At 46.9% G+C, this 19,927-nt stretch overlaps 1 protein-coding gene across 1 annotated transcript in view; it reads right to left on the minus strand.

Annotated features, from left to right (window-relative positions):
- ACTN3 (actinin alpha 3) overlaps window positions 1-19,927 on the minus strand; it is a 93,657-nt gene that overhangs the window by 19,404 nt on the left and 54,326 nt on the right. The window contains exons 8-13 of the mRNA XM_070766776.1: window positions 16,787-16,868; window positions 16,435-16,520; window positions 14,180-14,272; window positions 6,792-7,022; window positions 1,728-1,875; window positions 1-57 (exon numbers count right to left, since the gene is read on the minus strand). The exon at window positions 1-57 is cut by the window's left edge and continues 94 nt beyond it. Coding sequence (XP_070622877.1) covers window positions 1-57; window positions 1,728-1,875; window positions 6,792-7,022; window positions 14,180-14,272; window positions 16,435-16,520; window positions 16,787-16,868 — 697 coding nt within the window. The remainder of the gene's footprint in view (window positions 58-1,727; window positions 1,876-6,791; window positions 7,023-14,179; window positions 14,273-16,434; window positions 16,521-16,786; window positions 16,869-19,927) is intronic.

Genomic DNA, 19,927 nt, shown 5'->3' on the forward strand with positions numbered 1-19,927 from the left:
GGATCTCATAGAGCGTGGCTGATTCGTAGTCCTTCTGGGACAGCATGTCTTCCTTCCCTGGGGGTGGGTGGGGAGGAAGCAAAGAGAGAGCTAAATGGGGGGGGGAGGGTCTGGAGGTTGATCGAAAACATCGCCATAGAAAAGTCCTTTCAATGTGACTGTAGAGTCCCACATCAAACTGGATTGTGACCGCCTGTAAGTAGAAGGTGTACATGGGCCCAGGGTCTGGTTTTTGAAAAATATATATTAATGTTGCTCTTCAATAGTTAGATGGCCTAGGACCGTGATGGCAAACCTGTGGCACACGCGCGCCAGAGGTGGCACACACAGCCCTCTCTGCTGGCACACGTGCCCTCACCCCAGGTCAGACCTCCATGGCGTTTCTCTTGTGAGCTGCTGTTTCCCTGCAAACGGCAAGACGGAAGCTCACGACAGAAAAAATATACGCTGCCAGTATTGGGATGCCCCGCCTCCCATTGGCCAACTGACCTTTGGATCTCTGCTGCACATGCATGAGGTCCATGCACGTACACATTGGTGCATGTCTGTGCATGTTCATGCGTGTAGACGTTCACACATGCCTACGTGTATGTCTGCACATGTGCACGTTTTAGCACATGCACACACTTTTCAGTTTGGGCATGTACTCGCGCACACTTTGGGCACTCAGTGTCTAAAAGGTTTGCCCTCGCTGGCTTAGACATACAGTGTTCCCTCGATTTTCGCGGGGGATGCGTTCCGAGACCGCCCGCGAAAGTCAAATGTCCGCAAAGTAGAGATGCGGAAGTAAATATACCATTTTTGGCTATGGACAGTATCACAAGCCTTCCCTTAACACTTTAAACCCCTAAATTACCATTTCCCATTCCCTTAACAACCATTTACTCACCATTATTACTGGTACTCACCGTTGAATAAGACACTTAGTGATCCTGATATTTATAAAGATAATTATTTATTAACAATTATTATTATTATTTGTTTGCAAAAATTATTAGTTTGGCGATGACGTATGATGTCATCAGGTGGGGAAAACCGTGATACAGGGGAAAAAACGCGAAGCATTTTTTAATTAATATTTTTTGAAAAACCGTGGTATAGGCCTGTGTTTTTCAACCAGTGTGCCGCGAGACATGGTCAGGTGTGCCGCGAAGCTCAGAGAGAGAAAGAAAACAAGAGAAAGAAAGAGAGAGAAAGAAAGAGCAAGAGAGAGAGAAAGAAAACAAGAGAGAAAGCAAGCAAGAGAGAGAAGGAAAGAAAGAGAGAGAAAGAGAACAAGAGAGAAAGAAAGCAAGAGAGAGAGCAAGAGAGAGAGCGAGAGGGAGGGAAGGTGGGAGAAAGAAAGATATAGAGGGAGGTAGGGAGGGAGAGAGAAAGAGCAAAAAAGAGGAAAGAAGGAAGAGAGAAAGAAAGGGATGGAGAGAGAGAAAAAGAGGGAGAGAAAGAGGGAGGGAGAAATAGAGCGAAAGGAAGAGAGATTTTTTTTTGTCCAAACTTTTTTTAGCCGCCCCCCTCCCCTCAATGTGCCCCAGGGTTTTGTAAATGTAAAAAATGTGCCGTGGCTCAAAAAAGGTTGAAAACCACTGGTATAGGCTATTCGCGAAGTTTGAATCCGCGAAAATCGAGGGAACACTGTATTCATATTTGAACAGACATCTGTGTTTTTGACTTTTGTACTTTATACTCGTGGGGTGAGAAGGGGGTTCCGTCAGGGTCTCCACAGATACCTCTGGTCCAGTTCTCGTGCAGCGTGGCCTTCTGCTTGAACTTCTCAGCCAGGTGGTCCAGACGCTCCAGGCGCCTGATCTCCGTCAGCAGCCATTCTTCATAGCCTTTCTCAACTTGCTCCAGACCTTTCCAGGCGTTGGCAATGTCCTGTGGGCCACGAGAGGGGTGGGGTGAGGAAACAGCCTCAGTCAGGGAAGTCCCAGCCACGCTTGCAACCAGATCAGCCCCTACTTCAGAAATCCTCCTTCCCGCTCCCAATGATGCCTTTTGCAAAGAGACACCTGTCTATCTCCCATTACGTCTGCCCATCCCACCTGGTCAAGCAGGGAAGGTATGCTGTGGACGGAATCCGTCAGTTAAAGAACTCCGATTGTATGTGTTGTGGTTAGCTCCTGCCCCAAGGACTGTGGATGTGGGGGAGACATCCACATGCTGCAGGCCTGTTTTGCCCCCGGTGGAATCTGATGAGGAAGGCTCCTCTGACCAAGAAGACATGAGTGACAGGGAGGAGGAGAGTGGGGCAGACAGCTCAGAAGGAGATCAATTATCTAGCTCCTCCTTGGATTCAGAACAAGAGTTAATGATACAGCCACGCATGCTGAGAGCGATGTATAGGCAACAACAACTGAGAGATTATTATTAAAGAAAATGAGGCCACCTGTGGTTGGGTGGGGCTGTGGTCATTAGTGAGGCTGCTATAAAGAGCAGCCTGTGGGTTTGGCCATTGTGGAGGATTATCTGATCCTTGTGTTTCGTGACTGCTTTACTGACTTTGACCTTTTGTGTGCTGATTTTTCCCCGCTTTGAAACTAAACCAGGGCAAAGTGTGTTTCACTTTGTGAAAGAAGAAGGACTGTGAATTGCCTCACAGCTGCAAGCTAAGTATCACAGGACTGATAAGGGACTTGTATAAATTACCAGTTTGTTTGGAGATGAGTGCTCTTTGCTATACCAAAAGAGGGCTTGGTTTAAGTGAATTTTCACTATAAAGAACATTGTTTTGACTTTTCAAACGTGTGTGTGTCTGAAATTTGTACCTGTGAATTTTTGGGAGGATTCTACCAGAGAGCCCGACAGAACAGTATGTGTGTAAACCCCTAAAATTTTACCCTTACACTGTCCACTGTTGACTTCTCCCGATTCCTAAGAGGTCAGTAAGGGGTGTGCCTAAGTGCACCAGCGTGCCTTCCGTCCCCTGTCCTAAATGTCTCTTTATGTCTTACTCTCATCATGTATATGAATATTATTATCTCTAATGTTCTTCTAATCTTTTATTCATGTATATTAATATGCTTATTTCTTCACATTCCTACATTATGTACTTGACGAAACAAATAAATAAAAATAAATTAATTAATAAAAATAAAATAAAATGTGTGTGTTGGGGAGGGGGTTTCCAGGAAATGAGCCTTCTCTGGAATTGCCCCCGTCCTGTAAAATATTCTCCCCACCTAGGGAAGAGAGGCCTTCCAGAAAAGAGTGAAAATATGGCTCTGCAGGTTTTTAATAAACTTTTATATATTGTCTTTATATGTTCATATTTTATTGCACACTGTCCAGTGTCTTAAGGGAGCTGGGCAGCTTAAAAATGTGATTAATCAATGTCAGTTAGGAAAGACATGATAGCAGTGTTCCAATATTCGAAAGAGGAGGGGGGGGTGTCAACCTGAAACTAAAGAGAAACTTCCCAACAGTGGGAACAATTCACCAGTGGAACAACTTGCCACTAGAAGTTGTGGGTGCTCCAACACTGGAGGATTTTAGACGAGATTGGACACTATTTGTCTGAAACGTTATAGTGGGGTTTCCTGACTGTTGTGGTTCAGCCTGAGGCTGTTCAGGGACCGGCTGTGTCTCTGCTGGCTCCATGCCCGGAGGAGGATGACAGCGAAGAGGAGGGGGCTGAACAGTCGGACGGGGGAGAGGAAAGTCAGGAATGGGATGAAGGAGAACAGCATGAGAGCCCCGGGGGGGGGGCTCTCCCGAGCCAGTAATTTGGAGTCATTAGGAGATGGAGCTCAAGCCGTCATTGACATGCGACAGAGACGGTCAGATCAGAGAAAGGAGCAATTAAAGAAGTATTATCAGCACTGAATTAGGAACAGCTGGGCTTGGGTGTGGTCCTCCTTAGCAGGGTTTAAAAGGCAGGCAAGCCCTTGAAGCCATGTGGAGTGCTATCAGTTTGGAGTTGCGTTATCCTGTCTTGTTTCTCGGCGTCTCTGTTCCTGGCTTGTGGCCCAGCAGCTTTGGAAGACCCGTGGGAGGTGTAGGTCTGCTATCTACAGCCTCGGCTTGGCAGCAAGAATCCTGCATTACTGCATGGACTTTTGCCTTCGTGGATATATCTGAAGATACAGCATTTCCCTGTTTGTAAGGACATTTTCTGTTACCTGTGTTTTTCTTGAATTTTATAAAACTGCCTTTGCCTTTTACCAGTGTGCCTGGCTTCTCTTTTTGGGTTGGTATTGGCTTCTGGAGTGAACACAGACAGAACACTGACCGAGCAGGAAGTCGGTCTAGAAGACCTCCAAAGTCCCTGCAACTCTGTTATTCAGATAGTTAAAGAAATATTTGGAGAACTAAATCACCAGAGAGTTTTTCAGTCAGCTGAAAGCAGAGCGAAAGAAGAGCAGCAGGTTGTAAGGAGATCTCGTAACCTCCTCTGCTAGTCTTAATTTTTGTTCTTTTGAGGGCAGTAATCTATTTTATTTTCAAGAGGTGAATCAAAAGCAAGTAAGCAATTGATTAAAAACAGCTTTCTGGGCTCTCTGCCTAACAAATGGGAGAGTGAAGGATGTTTATCTTTTTGTTACCATTTGGCTTTTAAAAAAATGTTGACTAAAGATATGATTTGATAGAGTATTTTTAGTTGTTTAGTTAGTAGATGGCAACCTGTCTTCATTACGATTCTTTTATAAGGTTCATATGCCGCTCAGTAAGATAACATTATGGATTCAGCTCGTGAGCACAAGATAGATTCAAAAAGAGAAGTAATCCATTAATTTTTTTAAATGTACAAGTAACGAATCCTTAGCAACCCAGTGCCAAAAATAGAGGTTTTTTAAACCTCAAAGCCTCTGTTACTAAAAAGGTCAGGGTGAACAAATCTTAGTGTCAGGATAATGGCAAGCAAAACTGTGTGAGAAAATGCTTTTAATTAGCTTTTTTAACGATGTCCTTTAATAGCACCAAGCTCTCTGGCATCAGTTAATAAACCTACAAGGCAAAAAAAAAATTGGGGGGGGGAGGAACTGCAGTGTTGAAACTGATGACAAGACGTCTAAATGATCAAGAAGATACTACGTTCTACGAAACATGGAACAAAGTTTATAAATGGATAGATAAGGAAAAAATAAGATATATAATCTATTTTTAGTAAACATGTGGTACTTGTTTTTACTTGGGTTATATTAGTACTAGTTAAATTTATTGTGTTTAAGGATTATGGTAGAATTAGTTTATATATAAGAATTAGTTTATACATAAGTAATATAGTAAGAATTTTGGTTTTATATATATATTAGTAAAATGTGAAAAACTTTAATTCAAAATTTAGCAAAATTTTCAATATTCAACTTATATCTAACTATGTATTATTTTTCTGCATTTGAATTTATACTTTCAAGATAAGCGGGGGAAATGTATCCCCATTCTGTGTTTAACTGTTTGTATGTTTGTTTGTCTATTTTACAAAAATCAATTAAAAAAAAAAAGAAACTGATTTCATAGATGCTACACTTGAGAATTTTTTTTACTGGGGATAGTTTTTCAAAAATTAAGGGATTTTTGCTTGCAGGCAAAAGGTGAAACTACTATGTAAGCTTCACATTTATCGCTTTTCATCATTTCTCTGGCCTGCGAGACATCTGGCTAAACGGTCTATTTGGAGGTAGACCTATATTTATGAAATACTTTCTTTTCTTAGAATGTGACACGGCCTTAACCCTGATTAGCTTTTCAACAACTCTTGGGAAACCTTGAATGCAAGGTTACCCAATCCGGGCAACTTTAAGACCCGTGGACTTCAACTCCCAGAATTCTGGGTGTTGGAATCCACACGTTTTAAAGTGGCCGAGGTTTAGAAGCCCTGTTCTAACCTCTTAATGGTCTAATTTAATTTAAAAGGGGATGTTGTTGTGCTTCAGTCTGAGGCTCCTCAGGGAACGGCTGGAACTCTGCCGGCTCCATGCTCAGAGGGGGAGGACGAGGAACAGGAGGAGGAGGAGGACCAGGCAGACGGGGAAGAGGAATGTCAGGACGAGGAGGAGGGAGAACAGCCTGAGACCCCCGGGGGGGAGCTCTCCCCAGCGAGTAGCCTGGAATCATTAGATGAGAACGCACAAGCCATAATAGATATGAGGCAGAGAAGGGCAGCACAACGAAGGGGACAATTAGCCAGGTATTTCCATCCCTAATAGGCAACAGCTGGGTTTGGGTGTGGTTCTCCTCAGAAAGGTTGAAAAGGCAGGCCCGCCCTTCCTGTATTGTGGAGAGTTATCTTTTGGGAGTCCTGTGACCTTGCTTCGATCCTTGGCGTCTCTGATTCTGGCTTGTGGCCTCGAAGGCTGAAAACCTGGGGGAGGCGTGGGTTTTATTATCTACAGTGGTGTGTGTGCCAGCAAGAAGCCTGTTGTATTGTCTGGCCGTCGTGACTCTTCTGTGAAGCTTCACAGCATTCCAGTTTGTAAGAACAGTTTTTGTTATCTGTGTTTGTTTTCAAAGATGTAAAATGACTTTGCTTTTTATCAGCGTGTCTGGCTACTCTTTTTAGTTGGGGTTGGCATCTGGGGGAACCCAGACAGAACAGGATGTATTCCACTATATAAGGAAATCTCCTACAGAAGTGTCTTGAAATAGAAAGCAACAAAGAAAGGAAGGAAGGGAGTCTATTTCTTCAGAGGTTTTCATAGGTATGGCTAAACTATGGATGGATGCTCGGAACAGATGTTTTCAGAAACAAAGGTGGCTTTCGGGAAAACCTCTGGCCAGCAAATGTGAACCCCAGCTTCCTCCCCCCCCCCCAAGAGCTTGTAGAGTTCTCCCATTTCTGGTCCTCGACTTACAGAGACCATCTTCCCCTCCGAGGGCATGAAGGCTGGACGGTTGCTGAGGCGCAGCTTGGTCTGCAAGGTGTTGAAGTTGATCTCCAGCTGGCATTTCTCCTGGATGCGGGGAGGTTTGTGCACGCGGCGGTAGTCCCGGAAGTCCTCCAGTTTGCGCTGCATGGCGGCCATGTTCTTCTCCGGCACCCGGTTCTCCAGCCATGGGATAGTGCGGCGGATCCATTCCAGCAGCTGCTCAGGAGAGAGAGGACCGGTCAACTCCGAGGGCTTCGGGAACCACTGTTAGCTCAAACTTCCTTTGGGGGCATCTCTCTCTCTCTCTCTCGTTTTATCTATCTATTTCTCTAGACATCTCCCTCTCTCTTCATCTCTCTCATCTATCTCCCACTCCCTTCTCCCTCTCTCTCTCTCGTCATCTCCCTCTCTCTTCATCTCTCTCATTTATCTCCCACTCCCTCCTCCCTCTCTCTCTCTCGTCATTTCCCTCTCTCTTCATCTCTCTCATTTATCTCCCACTCCCTTCTCCCTCTCTCTCTCTCTAGACATCTCCCTCTTTCTTCATCTCTCTCATCTATCTCCCACTCCCTTCTCCCTCTCTCTCTCTCTAGACATCTCCCCCTCTCTTCATCTCTCACATCTATCTCCCACTCCCTTCTCCCTCTCTCGTCATCTCTCTCATCTATCGCCCACTCCCTTCTACCTCTCTCTCTCGTCATTTCCCTCTCTCTTCATCTCTCTCCCACTCCCTTCTCCCTCTCTCTCTCGTCATTTCCCTCTCTCTTCATCTCTCTCATCTATCTCCCACTCCCTTCTCCCACTCTCTCTAGTCATTTCCCTCTCTCTTCATCTCTCTCATCTCTCTCCCACTCCCTTCTCCCTCTCTCTCTAGTCATTTCCCTCTCTCTTCATCTCTCTCATCTATCTCCCACTCCCTTCTCCCTCTCTCTCTCTCTAGACATCTCCCTCTCTCTTCATCTCTCTCATCTCTCTCCCACTCCCTTCTCCCTCTCTCTCTCGTCATTTCCCTCTCTCTTCATCTCTCTCATCTATCTCCCACTCCCTTCTCCCTCTCTCTCTCGTCATTTCCCTCTCTCTTCATCTCTCTCATCTATCTCCCACTCCCTTCTCCCTCTCTCTCTCGTCATTTCCCTCTCTCTTCATCTCTCTCATCTATCTCCCACTCCCTTCTCCCTCTCTCTCTAGTCATTTCCCTCTCTCTTCATCTCTCTCATCTATCTCCCACTCCCTTCTCCCTCTCTCTCTCTCTAGACATCTCCCTCTCTCTTCATCTCTCTCATCTCTCTCCCACTCCCTTCTCCCTCTCTCTCTAGTCATTTCCCTCTCTCTTCATCTCTCTCATCTATCTCCCACTCCCTTCTCCCTCTCTCTCTCTCTAGACATCTCCCTCTCTCTTCATCTCTCTCATCTCTCTCCCACTCCCTTCTCCCTCTCTCTCTCGTCATTTCCCTCTCTCTTCATCTCTCTCATCTATCTCCCACTCCCTTCTCCCTCTCTCTCTCGTCATTTCCCTCTCTCTTCATCTCTCTCATCTATCTCCCATTCCCTTCTCCCTCTCTCTCTCGTCATTTCCCTCTCTCTTCATCTCTCTCATCTATCTCCCACTCCCTTCTCCCTCTCTCTCTCTCTAGACATCTCCCTCTCTCTTCATCTCTCTCATCTATCTCCCACTCCCTTCTCCCTCTCTCTCTCTCTAGACATCTCCCTCTCTCTCATCTCTCTCCCACTCCCTTCTCCCTCTCTCTCTCGTCATTTCCCTCTCTCTTCATCTCTCTCATCTATCTCCCACTCCCTTCTCCCTCTCTCTCTTGTCATCTCCCTCTCTCTTCATCTCTCTCATCTATCTCCCACTCCCTTCTCCCTCTCTCTCTAGTCATTTCCCTCTCTCTTCATCTCTCTCATCTATCTCCCACTCCCTTCTCCCTCTCTCTCTAGTCATTTCCCTCTCTCTTCATCTCTCTCATCTATCTCCCACTCCCTTCTCCCTCTCTCTAGACATCTCCCTCTCTCTTCATCTCTCTCATCTATCTCCCACTCCCTTCTCCCTCTCTCTCTCTAGACATCTCCCTCTCTCTTCATCTCTCTCATCTCTCTCCCACTCCCTTCTCCCTCTCTCTCTCGTCATTTCCCTCTCTCTTCATCTCTCTCATCTATCTCCCACTCCCTTCTCCCTCTCTCTCTAGTCATTTCCCTCTCTCTTCATCTCTCTCATCTATCTCCCACTCCCTTCTCCCTCTCTCTCTCTAGACATCTCCCTCTCTCTTCATCTCTCTCATCTATCTCCCACTCCCTTCTCCCTCTCTCTCTCTCTAGACATCTCCCTCTCTCTTCATCTCTCTCATCTCTCTCCCACTCCCTTCTCCCTCTCTCTCTAGTCATTTCCCTCTCTCTTCATCTCTCTCATCTATCTCCCACTCCCTTCTCCCTCTCTCTCTCTCTAGACATCTCCCTCTCTCTTCATCTCTCTCATCTCTCTCCCACTCCCTTCTCCCTCTCTCTCTCGTCATTTCCCTCTCTCTTCATCTCTCTAATCTATCTCCCACTCCCTTCTCCCTCTCTCTCTCGTCATTTCCCTCTCTCTTCATCTCTCTAATCTATCTCCCACTCCCTTCTCCCTCTCTCTCTCGTCATTTTCCTCTCTCTTCATCTCTCTCATCTATCTCCCACTCCCTTCTCCCTCTCTCTCTCGTCATTTCCCTCTCTCTTCATCTCTCTCATCTATCTCCCACTCCCTTCTCCCTCTCTCTCTCTCTAGACATCTCCCTCTCTCTCATCTCTCTCCCACTCCCTTCTCCCTCTCTCTCTAGTCATTTCCCTCTCTCTTCATCTCTCTCATCTATCTCCCACTCCCTTCTCCCTCTCTCTCTCTCTAGACATCTCCCTATCTCTTCATCTCTCTCATCTATCTCCCACTCCCTTCTCCCTCTCTCTCTCTCTAGACATCTCCCTCTCTCTTCATCTCTCTCATCTATCTCCCACTCCCTTCTCCCTCTCTCTCTCTCTAGACATCTCCCTCTCTCTTCATCTCTCTCATCTCTCTCCCACTCCCTTCTCCCTCTCTCTCTCGTCATTTCCCTCTCTCTTCATCTCTCTCATCTATCTCCCACTCCCTTCTCCCTCTCTCTCTTGTCATCTCCCTCTCTCTTCATCTCTCTCATCTATCTCCCACTCCCTTCTCCCTCTCTCTCTAGTCATTTCCCTCTCTCTTCATCTCTCTCATCTATCTCCCACTCCCTTCTCCCTCTCTCTCTCTCTAGACATCTCCCTCTCTCTTCATCTCTCTCATCTATCTCCCACTCCCTTCTCCCTCTCTCTCTCTAGACATCTCCCTCTCTCTTCATCTCTCTCATCTATCTCCCACTCCCTTCTCCCTCTCTCGTCATCTCTCTCATCTATCGCCCACTCCCTTCTACCTCTCTCTCTCGTCATTTCCCTCTCTCTTCATCTCTCTCATCTCTCTCCCACTCCCTTCTCCCTCTCTCTCTAGTCATTTCCCTCTCTCTTCATCTCTCTCATCTATCTCCCACTCCCTTCTCCCTCTCTCTCTCTCTAGACATCTCCCTCTCTCTTCATCTCTCTCATCTATCTCCCACTCCCTTCTCCCTCTCTCTCTCTCTAGACATCTCCCTCTCTCTTCATCTCTCTCATCTATCTCCCACTCCCTTCTCCCTCTCTCTCTCTCTAGACATCTCCCTCTCTCTTCATCTCTCTCATCTATCGCCCACTCCCTTCTACCTCCCTCTTCATCTCTCTCATCTATCTCCCACTCCCTTCTCCCTCTCTCTCTAGTCATTTCCCTCTCTCTTCATCTCTCTCATCTATCTCCCACTCCCTTCTCCCTCTCTCTCTCTCTAGACATCTCCCTCTCTCTTCATCTCTCTCATCTATCTCCCACTCCCTTCTCCCTCTCTCTCTCTCTAGACATCTCCCTCTCTCTTCATCTCTCTCATCTATCTCCCACTCCCTTCTCCCTCTCTCGTCATCTCTCTCATCTATCGCCCAGTCCCTTCTACCTCTCTCTCTCGTCATTTCCCTCTCTCTTCATCTCTCATCTCTCTCCCACTCCCTTCTCCCTCTCTCTCTCTAGTCATCTCCCTCTCTCTTCATCTCTCTCATCTATCTCCCACTCCTCCCTCTCTCTCTCTAGTCATCTCCCTCTCTCTTCATCTCTCTCATCTATCTCCCACTCCTCCCTCTCTCTCTCTAGTCATCTCCCTCTCTCTTCATCTCTCTCATCTATCTCCCACTCCCTTCTCCCTCTCTCTCTCTAGTCATCTCCCTCTCTCTTCATCTCTCTCATCTCTCTCCCACTCCCTTCTCCCTCTCTCTCTCTCTAGACATCTCCCTCTCTCTTCATCTCTCTCATCTATCTCCCACTCCTCCCTCTCTCTCTCTAGTCATCTCCCTCTCTCTTCATCTCTCTCATCTATCTCCCACTCCCTTCTCCCTCTCCCTCTCTCTTCATCTCTCTCATCTATCGCCCACTCCCTTCTACCTCTCTCGTCATCTCTCTCATCTATCGCCCACTCCCTTCTACCTCTCTCTCTCATCATCTCCCTCTCTCTTCATCTCTCTCATTTATCTCCCACTCCCTCCTCCCTCTCTCTCTCTCGTCATCTCCCTCTCTCTTCATCTCTCTCATCTATCTCCCACTCCCTTCTCCCTCTCTCTCTCTAGTCATCTCCCTCTCTCTTCATCTCTCTCATCTCTCTCCCACTCCCTTCTCCCTCTCTCTCTCTCTAGACATCTCCCTCTCTCTTCATCTCTCTCATCTATCTCCCACTCCTCCCTCTCTCTCTCTAGTCATCTCCCTCTCTCTTCATCTCTCTCATCTATCTCCCACTCCCTTCTCCCTCTCTCTCTCTAGTCATCTCCCTCTCTCTTCATCTCTCTCATCTCTCTCCCACTCCCTTCTCCCTCTCTCTCTCTCTAGACATCTCCCTCTCTCTTCATCTCTCTCATCTATCGCCCACTCCCTTCTACCTCTCTCTCTCATCATCTCCCTCTCTCTTCATCTCTCTCATTTATCTCCCACTCCCTCCTCCCTCTCTCTCTCTCGTCATCTCCCTCTCTCTTCATCTCTCTCATCTATCTCCCACTCCCTTCTCCCTCTCTCTCTCTAGTCATCTCCCTCTCTCTTCATCTCTCTCATCTCTCTCCCACTCCCTTCTCCCCCTCTCTCTCTCTAGACATCTCCCTCTCTCTTCATCTCTCTCATCTATCTCCCACTCCTCCCTCTCTCTCTCTAGTCATCTCCCTCTCTCTTCATCTCTCTCATCTATCTCCCTTCTCCCTCTCTCTCTCTAGTCATCTCCCTCTCTCTTCATCTCTCTCCCTTCTCCCTCTCTCTCTAGTCATCTCCCTCTCTCCATCTCTCTCATTCCCTCCATCCCTCCATCTTCCATCTATCTCTCTAGCTATCTCCCTCTCCCTCTTTCACTCTACCCATCCATCCATCTATTCATCTCTCTATCCATCCACCCAACTATCTCTCTAGCCATCTCTACCCCCATTTGCATCTCTCCTTTATTACTTTTACAAATAATTCAAGGAGGTGAACATAGCCAACCCATCTCCTGTTTTCCCCACAACAATCCTGTGAGGTGGGTTGAGCTGAGAGAGAGGAGGATTGGCCCAAAGGCACCCAGCTGCCTTTCATTCCTTAGAATGAAGGACTAGATCTCCCTCCCTCCTGGTGATTGGCTGGCTTTCATGGCTAAGGTGAGACTTGAATTCGTGGCCCTCCTGCTTTTATTTGTCAAAATACATATTTACATGAAGATGTTATGATGGTGATCCAAGATCAGAAACCAGTGTTGGGAGAGAAATCAATGTTCAATCCTTACTTATTTTCAACAATCCAACCACTAGGGTTCTTCCTCTTTTCTTTGGCTTTAAGGGAAACATATCAAAACTGGGAACTAATCTGCCTTCGCCCCAAAGAAAGGAAATGTTAGGGGACCCCATATCCTTTGCTGTGTCCATCATTGGGGTTTGTTATATTGTTTTCAAGCTCTGCTCTAACACTCCCTTGAGATTGTTGTACATTGTTGGGCCCCATAATATGCAATCCAGAGGAAAAGATGCGATCTGGTTTAAAATAAAGTGAAACTCTGAAATGCTGGATCCAGTCAGCGAAGCAGTGGAAGTGATGTGCCGGTGCCTGGAGGCTGTTGGGGCCTGGATGGGTGTCAACAAACTCAAACTCAACCCAGACAAGACGGAGTGGCTGTGGGTCTTGCCTCCCAAGGACAATTCCATCTGTCCGTCCATCACCCTGGGGGGAGAATCATTGACCTCCTCAGAGAGGGTTCGCAACTTGGGCGTCCTCCTCGATCCACAGCTCACATTAGAGAAACATCTTTCAGCTGTGGCGAGGGGGGCGTTCGCCCAGGTTCGCCTGGTGCATCAGTTGCGACCCTATTTGGACCGGGAGTCATTGCTCACAGTCACTCATGCCCTCATCACCTCGAGGTTCGACTACTGTAACGCTCTCTACATGGGGCTACCTTTGAAAAGTGTTCGGAAACTTCAGATCATGCAGAATGCAGCTGCGAGAGCAATCAAGGGCTTCCCTAAATATGCCCATGTCACACCAACACTCCGCAGTCTGCATTGGTTGCCGATCAGTTTCCGGTCACAATTCAAAGTGTTGGTTATGACCTATAAAGCCCTTCATAGCAGGACCAGATTACCTCAGGGACCGCCTTCTGCCGCACGAATCCCAGCGACCAGTTAGGTCCCCCAGAGTGGGTCTTCTCCGGGTCCCATCAACTAAACAATGCCACTTGGTGGGACCCAGGGGAAGAGCCTTCTCTGTGGCGGCCCCGACCCTCTGGAACCAACTCCCCCCAGAGATCAGAATTTCCCCCACCCTCCTTGCCTTTTGTAAGCTACTTAAAACCCACCTCTGCCGCCAGGCATGGGGGAATTAAGACTTTTTCTCCCCCTAGGCCGTTACAACTGTATATATGGTATGCTTGTATGTATGTTTGGTTTTTATATATTAAGGGGTTTTAATTTGCTTGTAGTATTGGATTTTATTGTCCATTGTTTATGATTGTTGTTAGCTGCCCGAGTTTTCGGAGAGGGGCGGCATATAAATCCAATGAAACTTGAAACTTGAAACTTGGATCGTGGCTTAGCGTTTCGCTGTCTTGCTTTGCATTCTGTATTCCTCACCTCTTTTCTAAAACCCTTTCCCCAGTCAGTATATTAATGGACCAGATCTCCTTCCCCCCATCCCTGTCCTTGCTATCCTTGCTATTAGATGGAATAAAATAGCTGCTAGAAAGAGGAAGAGATTAAGGTTGGAATTAAAATGCACCTGGTCCTAGAACTTTCCCTGCCCGGGATAGGATGCACGTTACCTCACTGGCCAGCTTTTCATACTCTTGCATCAGTTTCTCATTCTCTTGATTGACAGCCAGCACCTTGCAGATCCTATTGGCTGCTGTTTCAGCCTGGAACCAAAAGGGCGAAAAAAGCAGACATGAATAGAATTCTTTATTGGTACCAATAAATTAGAACACAAAGTAACCCAAAAGATGTCTAAGTTCAAGCCTACTAACTCAGCCTTAATCTCAACTCTTAAATACTTTACTACTCTGATTTCCTACTTCTCACCGCCTAATAAGAACGACAAGTCACTAACTTCAAGGTCTGCTATTGAAGCAATTTCTTTCCCTACCCCACTTCCTCTTTAGATTTGTTAAGTTATATATGGTAAAGATGATAAATACGGTCAATGGAATATAAACTAAGATTGAAATATGAATAGAAATATTGTAACAATATACAGTGGTCCCTCGATCATCGCGAGGGTTCCGTTCCAGGACCCCAAGCGATGATCGATTTTTCGCGAAGTAGCGGTGCGGAAGTAAAAACACCATCTGCGCATGCGCAGATGGTGTTTTTACTTCCACCGCCGCCCGCCCTTCGCCCGCCCACCCCGTTGCTCGCGCCTGGGGTTTCCCCGCGCGCGTGCCGCCCGCCCGCCCGCCCACGCTGTTGCTGGGGCCGCTTCCCAGCTGGGGAGCGGAGCTGGGGTTTCCCCAAGCGCGCGCGCGTTGCTGGGGCCGCTTTCCAGCTGGGAAGCGGAGCTGGGGTGTCCCCAAGCGCGCGCGCACCGCCCGCCCGCCCACGCTGTTGCTGGGGCCGCTTCCCAGCTGGGGAGCGGAGCTGGGGTGTCCCCAAGCCCGCGCGTGTTGCTGGGGCCGCTTCCCAGCTGGGGAGCGGAGCTGGGGTGTCCCCAAGCGCGCGCGCACCGCCCGCCCGCCCACTCTGTTGCTGGGGCCGCTTCCCAGCTGGGGAGTGGAGCTGGGGTTTCCCCAAGCGCGCGCGCGTTGCTGGGGCCGCTTCCCAGCTGGGGAGCGGAGCTGGGGTTTCCCCAAGCAAGCGCGCGCGCACCGCCCGCCCGCCCACGCTGTTGCTGGGGCCGCTTCCCAGCTGGGGAGCGGAGCTGGGGTGTCCCCGCGCGTGCCGCCCGCCCGCCCACGCCGTTGCTCGCGCTGCCGCTGGGGTCTTACCGGGGCAAGAGGGGGAAGACCCAGGGAAGCCGCCCAGCTTCCCAGCTGGGGAACTCCACCATCTACGCATGCGTGGCCATAGAAAAAAGGCACGCATGCACAGATGGTGGAGTTTACTTCCGGGTTGAAAACTCGCGAAATAGCCCTTTCGCGATGCTCGAGGACGCGAAACTCGAGGGTTCACTGTATATACAGTGGTCCCTCGATTTTCGCGGGTTCGAACTTCGCGAAACGGCTATACCACGGTTTTTCAAAAATATTAATTAAAAAATACTTTGCGGGTTTCCCCCCCTATACCACGGTTTTTCCCACCCAATGACGTCATACGTCATTGCCAAACTTTCGTCCGCCTTTAATAAATATTTTTTTAAATAAACTTTAATAAATAAACATGGTGAGTCATAATCTAAATGGTTGCTAAGGGAATGAGAAATTGCAGTTTAGGGGTTTAAAGCGTTAAGGGAAGGCTTGTGACACTGTTCGTAGCCAAAAATAGTGTATTTACTTCCGCATCTCTACTTCGCGGAAAATCAACTTTCGCGGGCAGCCTCGGAACGCATCCCCTGCGAAAATCGAGGGAACACTGTACTAAGGAATACAACTGACCTCTGTAAATCTTTGTAAACTCACCTTAAACTTGTTACATTTGTACTCGTCCTTCCCCTCCCCCCCTTTTTCGATTATGTACTCCCTTCTCCCCCTTCCCCTTTTATAAAACTAATAAATTATATTTTTTAAAAAAGAACAATAATTCTTTATTGACTAAGTGTGATTGGACACACAAGGAATTTGTTTTTATTTTATTTATTTTATTTATTAATAGAGTTGAAAGGAACCGTTAGGTCATCGAGTCCAACCCCCTGCCTGATGCATATGGTCTCAGTGTATATAAAAGAAAAGCTACATTTGTCAAAAATAGAACAGAATAGAATTCTTTATTGACTAAGTGTGATTGGACACACAAAGAATTTGGTGCGTTTGTTCTCAGGCCTTATACAAGGCAGATAAATTGTTTTACAGTCGACTAGTTTGTCGACTACCGAGGTGGATGGCATAGTTGCCTTCTATAAAGTCTAAAGAAAACAAACAAACTTTACCTGCTCCGCACCAGCAAAAGCATGATAGAAACAAGAGACGTAGGTCATGATGGCCTTCTCATCCGGTTTGGGGGTGTTGACAATATCTACAGAGAGGAACCAGGAAAAGAAGAAGATGGAGGGAAACGGAACACCAAGAAGAATTTTCTTTTCAGAAGATTTGCCCTTCAGCCAGTCCGGCACATACTCCGAAAAGAAGTTCGATAACTCTACACAGCAAATGAGCCGGAATCCAGGTGTGTTTCTTTTCACCTGCCCTCTGGTGAACAAGTTCACCAGCCACAGGAGCACCCACAACTTACTCTGCTCCGGTCCAATCCTACATCTTTAAACCACGTTGAGTTTCCGTTACCTTCCGCGTCCAGCATCTTGGGGATATCCAAATATTTCTCAGCCACCTCGAAAGCTGTATTGAGGTTTCCAATGGGATCATCCTAGGGAAGAGATGGACAGAGTGATCCTATAGGAGGTTTCAACTGTGAGAAAAGGGGGCTGTCTAGGATAGAGGGAGGGAGGGAAGGGCAATCCCATCTGTCCGTCCATCACCCGGGGGGGGGAATTATTGACCCCCTCAGAGAGGGTCCGCAACTTGGGCGTCCTCCTCGGTCCACAGCTCACATTGGAGAACCATCTTTCAGCTGTGGCGAGGGGGGCGTTCGCCTAGGTTCACCTGGTGCACCAGTTGCGGCCCTATTTGGACTGGGACTCATTGCTCACAGTCACTCACGCCCTCATCACCTCGAGGCTCGACTACTGTAACGCTCTCTACATGGGGCTACCTTTGAAGAGTGTTCGGAAACTTCAATTCGTGCAGAATGCAGCTGCGAGAGCAGTCATGGGCTTCCCCAGGTATGCGCATGTTACACCAACACTCTGCAGTCTGCATTGGTTGCCGATCAATTTCCGGTCACAATTCAAAGTGTTGAAGCCCTTCATGGCATCGGACCAGAATATCTCCCAGACTGCCTTCTGCCGCATGAATCCCAGCGACCGATTAGATCCCACAGAGTGGGCCTTCTCTGGGTCCCGTCGACTAAACAATGTTGGCTGGCGGGCCCCAGGGGAAGAGCCTTCTCTGTGGCGGCCCCGACTCTCTGGAACCAGCTCCCCCCAGAGATTAGAACTGCCCCTACCCTCCTTTTCCTTTCGTAAGCTCCTTAAAACCCACCTCTGTCGTCAGGCATGGTGGAACTGAGATACCCTTTCCCCCTAGGCCTTTACAATTTTATGCATGGTATGTCTGTATGTATGTTTGCTTAATAATGGGGTTTTTTAAATACTTTAAATTGTAAATTATTAGATTTGTCATGAACTGTTTTATTGTGTTGTGAGCCGCCCCGAGTCTACGGAGAAGGGCGGCATACAAATCTAATAAATAAATAAATAATAAATAAATAAATAAATAGCAACAGCACATAAGACTTGAGCTGACCAGGATCAAACAGCTGGCAGTGGGCAGTTCGCCTGCAATACTGCATTCTAATCACGGTGTGACACCACTGTGAGTTGCAAAAATCTGCCCAAGCCCCTCAACCGTTTAATGTTGCAAGCCGCCCAGAGCCATCTCAAAGTGAGCCAGGGGGCAAACAAATCAAAATCGAATCAGATCAATAAAGGCCTGCCTTTTTCTAAAAAAAAAAAAATGCATTGATTGGATAGACAGAGAAGCGGGGCTTCAATCATACAGCCGTGACTGCCATTTTGCCTTTTTTTTTAAATACCCATCTTTGTGGCACGTACAGTGATACGTTGTCTTACAAACTTAATTGGTTCCGGGACGAGGTTCTTAAGATGAAAAGTTTGTAAGATGAAGTAATGTTTCCCATTGGAATCAATGGAAAAGCGATTAATGCGTGCAAGCCCAAAATTCACCCCTTTTGCCAGCCAAAGTGCCCTGGGAAACCCCACCTCTGGACTTCTGTGTTTTTGCGATGCTGCAGGGGAATCCCAGCATCGCAAAGACAAGCTTGCTGGCAACGGAAGTCTGGAGGTGGGGTTTCCCAGGGAAGGGAGCATCAGTGAAATTGCAGCATCGCAAAAACATTGAAGTCCTCGAAACCCCACCTCTGGACCTGTGTTTTTGCGATGCTGGGATTCCCCTGAGGCTCCCCTCGCTTGGAAACCCCACCTCCGGACTTCCGTTGCAGCATCACAAAAACACGGAACACGGAAGTCCGCAGGGGGCGTTTCCCATGGAGGGGAGCCTCAGGGGAATCCCAGCAGCACAAAAACGGGCGCTTTGGCTGGCACTGGAAGTCCGGAGGCGGGGCATCCCAGTGGCGACGGTGGGTTTGGTGGGTGAAAATAGTTTGTAAGAAGAGGCAAAAAAATCTGTATCTCGAAAAGCTTGTATGACGAGGCGTTTGTAAGACGAGGTATCACTGTATATGGGAAGATGGTTAGAGGGGATGTTAGGGAGAGGTGAGGACGAGGCCAGAAGCTGCCTTGAAGCAGCCTTAAGAGTTAGTTAGTTAGTCTTAAGTTAGTTGGAGGAAAGATCAAAAGCAACGTGAGAAAATATTATTTCACTGAAAGAGTAGTAGATCCTTGGAACAAACTTCCAGCAGACGTGGTTGGTAAATCCACAGTAACTGAATTTAAACATGCCTGGGATAAACATAGATCCATTGTAAGATAAAATACAGGAAATAGTATAAGGGCAGACTAGATGGACCATGAGGTCTTTTTCTGCCGTCAGTCTTCTATGTTTCTATGTTTCTAAGAGTCAAGAAGGTTTTAGAATGTGCTGAGCTTGATACGATGACGAGAAGGTTAAATAACCCAGAAGAATCAGAATTCTATGATGTTTGGCAAAAGGTATACAAAGGGATACAAAGAAAAAGAGATAATTTTACTGTTATTTTACTTTAAATATATCAGCATTTAGTAGTTATATTGTAGTAGATGATGATTATTCACAATATAAATGTGAACTCCTTTTTTCTTCTACCCTTATTCTTTCGTCTTTTTTTTCCTTCCTTTTTTTTCCTTTTATTTTAGCTCAATTTAAGTTAGAATAGAAACATAGAAACATAGAAGACTGACGGCAGAAAAAGACCTCCTGGTCCATCTAGTCTGCCCTTATACTAATTCCTGTATTTTATCTTAGGATGGATATTATGTTTATCCCAGGCAGGTTTAAATTCAGTTGCTGTGGATTTACTAACCACGTCTGCTGAAAGTTTGTCCCAAGGATCTACTACTTTCAGTAAAATAATATTTTCTCATGTTGCTTTTGATCTTTCCCCCAACTAACTTTAGATTGTGCCCCCTTGTTCTTGTGTTCACTTTCCTATTAAAAACACTTCCCTCCTGAAACTTATTTAATTCTTTAACATATTTAAATGTTTCGATCATGTCCCCCTTTTTCCTTCTGTCCTCCAGACTATACAGATTGAATTTTAAAATTTTTACATATGTTGCTAAATATTTTAGATGTGCTCTTATTTACCACTTTATAATTGATATTTTAAAATATTTTATAGACGGTGTT

The sequence above is a fragment of the Erythrolamprus reginae genome, chromosome 13, assembly GCF_031021105.1.
Source record: "Erythrolamprus reginae isolate rEryReg1 chromosome 13, rEryReg1.hap1, whole genome shotgun sequence".
In the NCBI taxonomy this organism is placed as follows: Eukaryota; Metazoa; Chordata; class Lepidosauria; order Squamata; family Dipsadidae; genus Erythrolamprus; species Erythrolamprus reginae.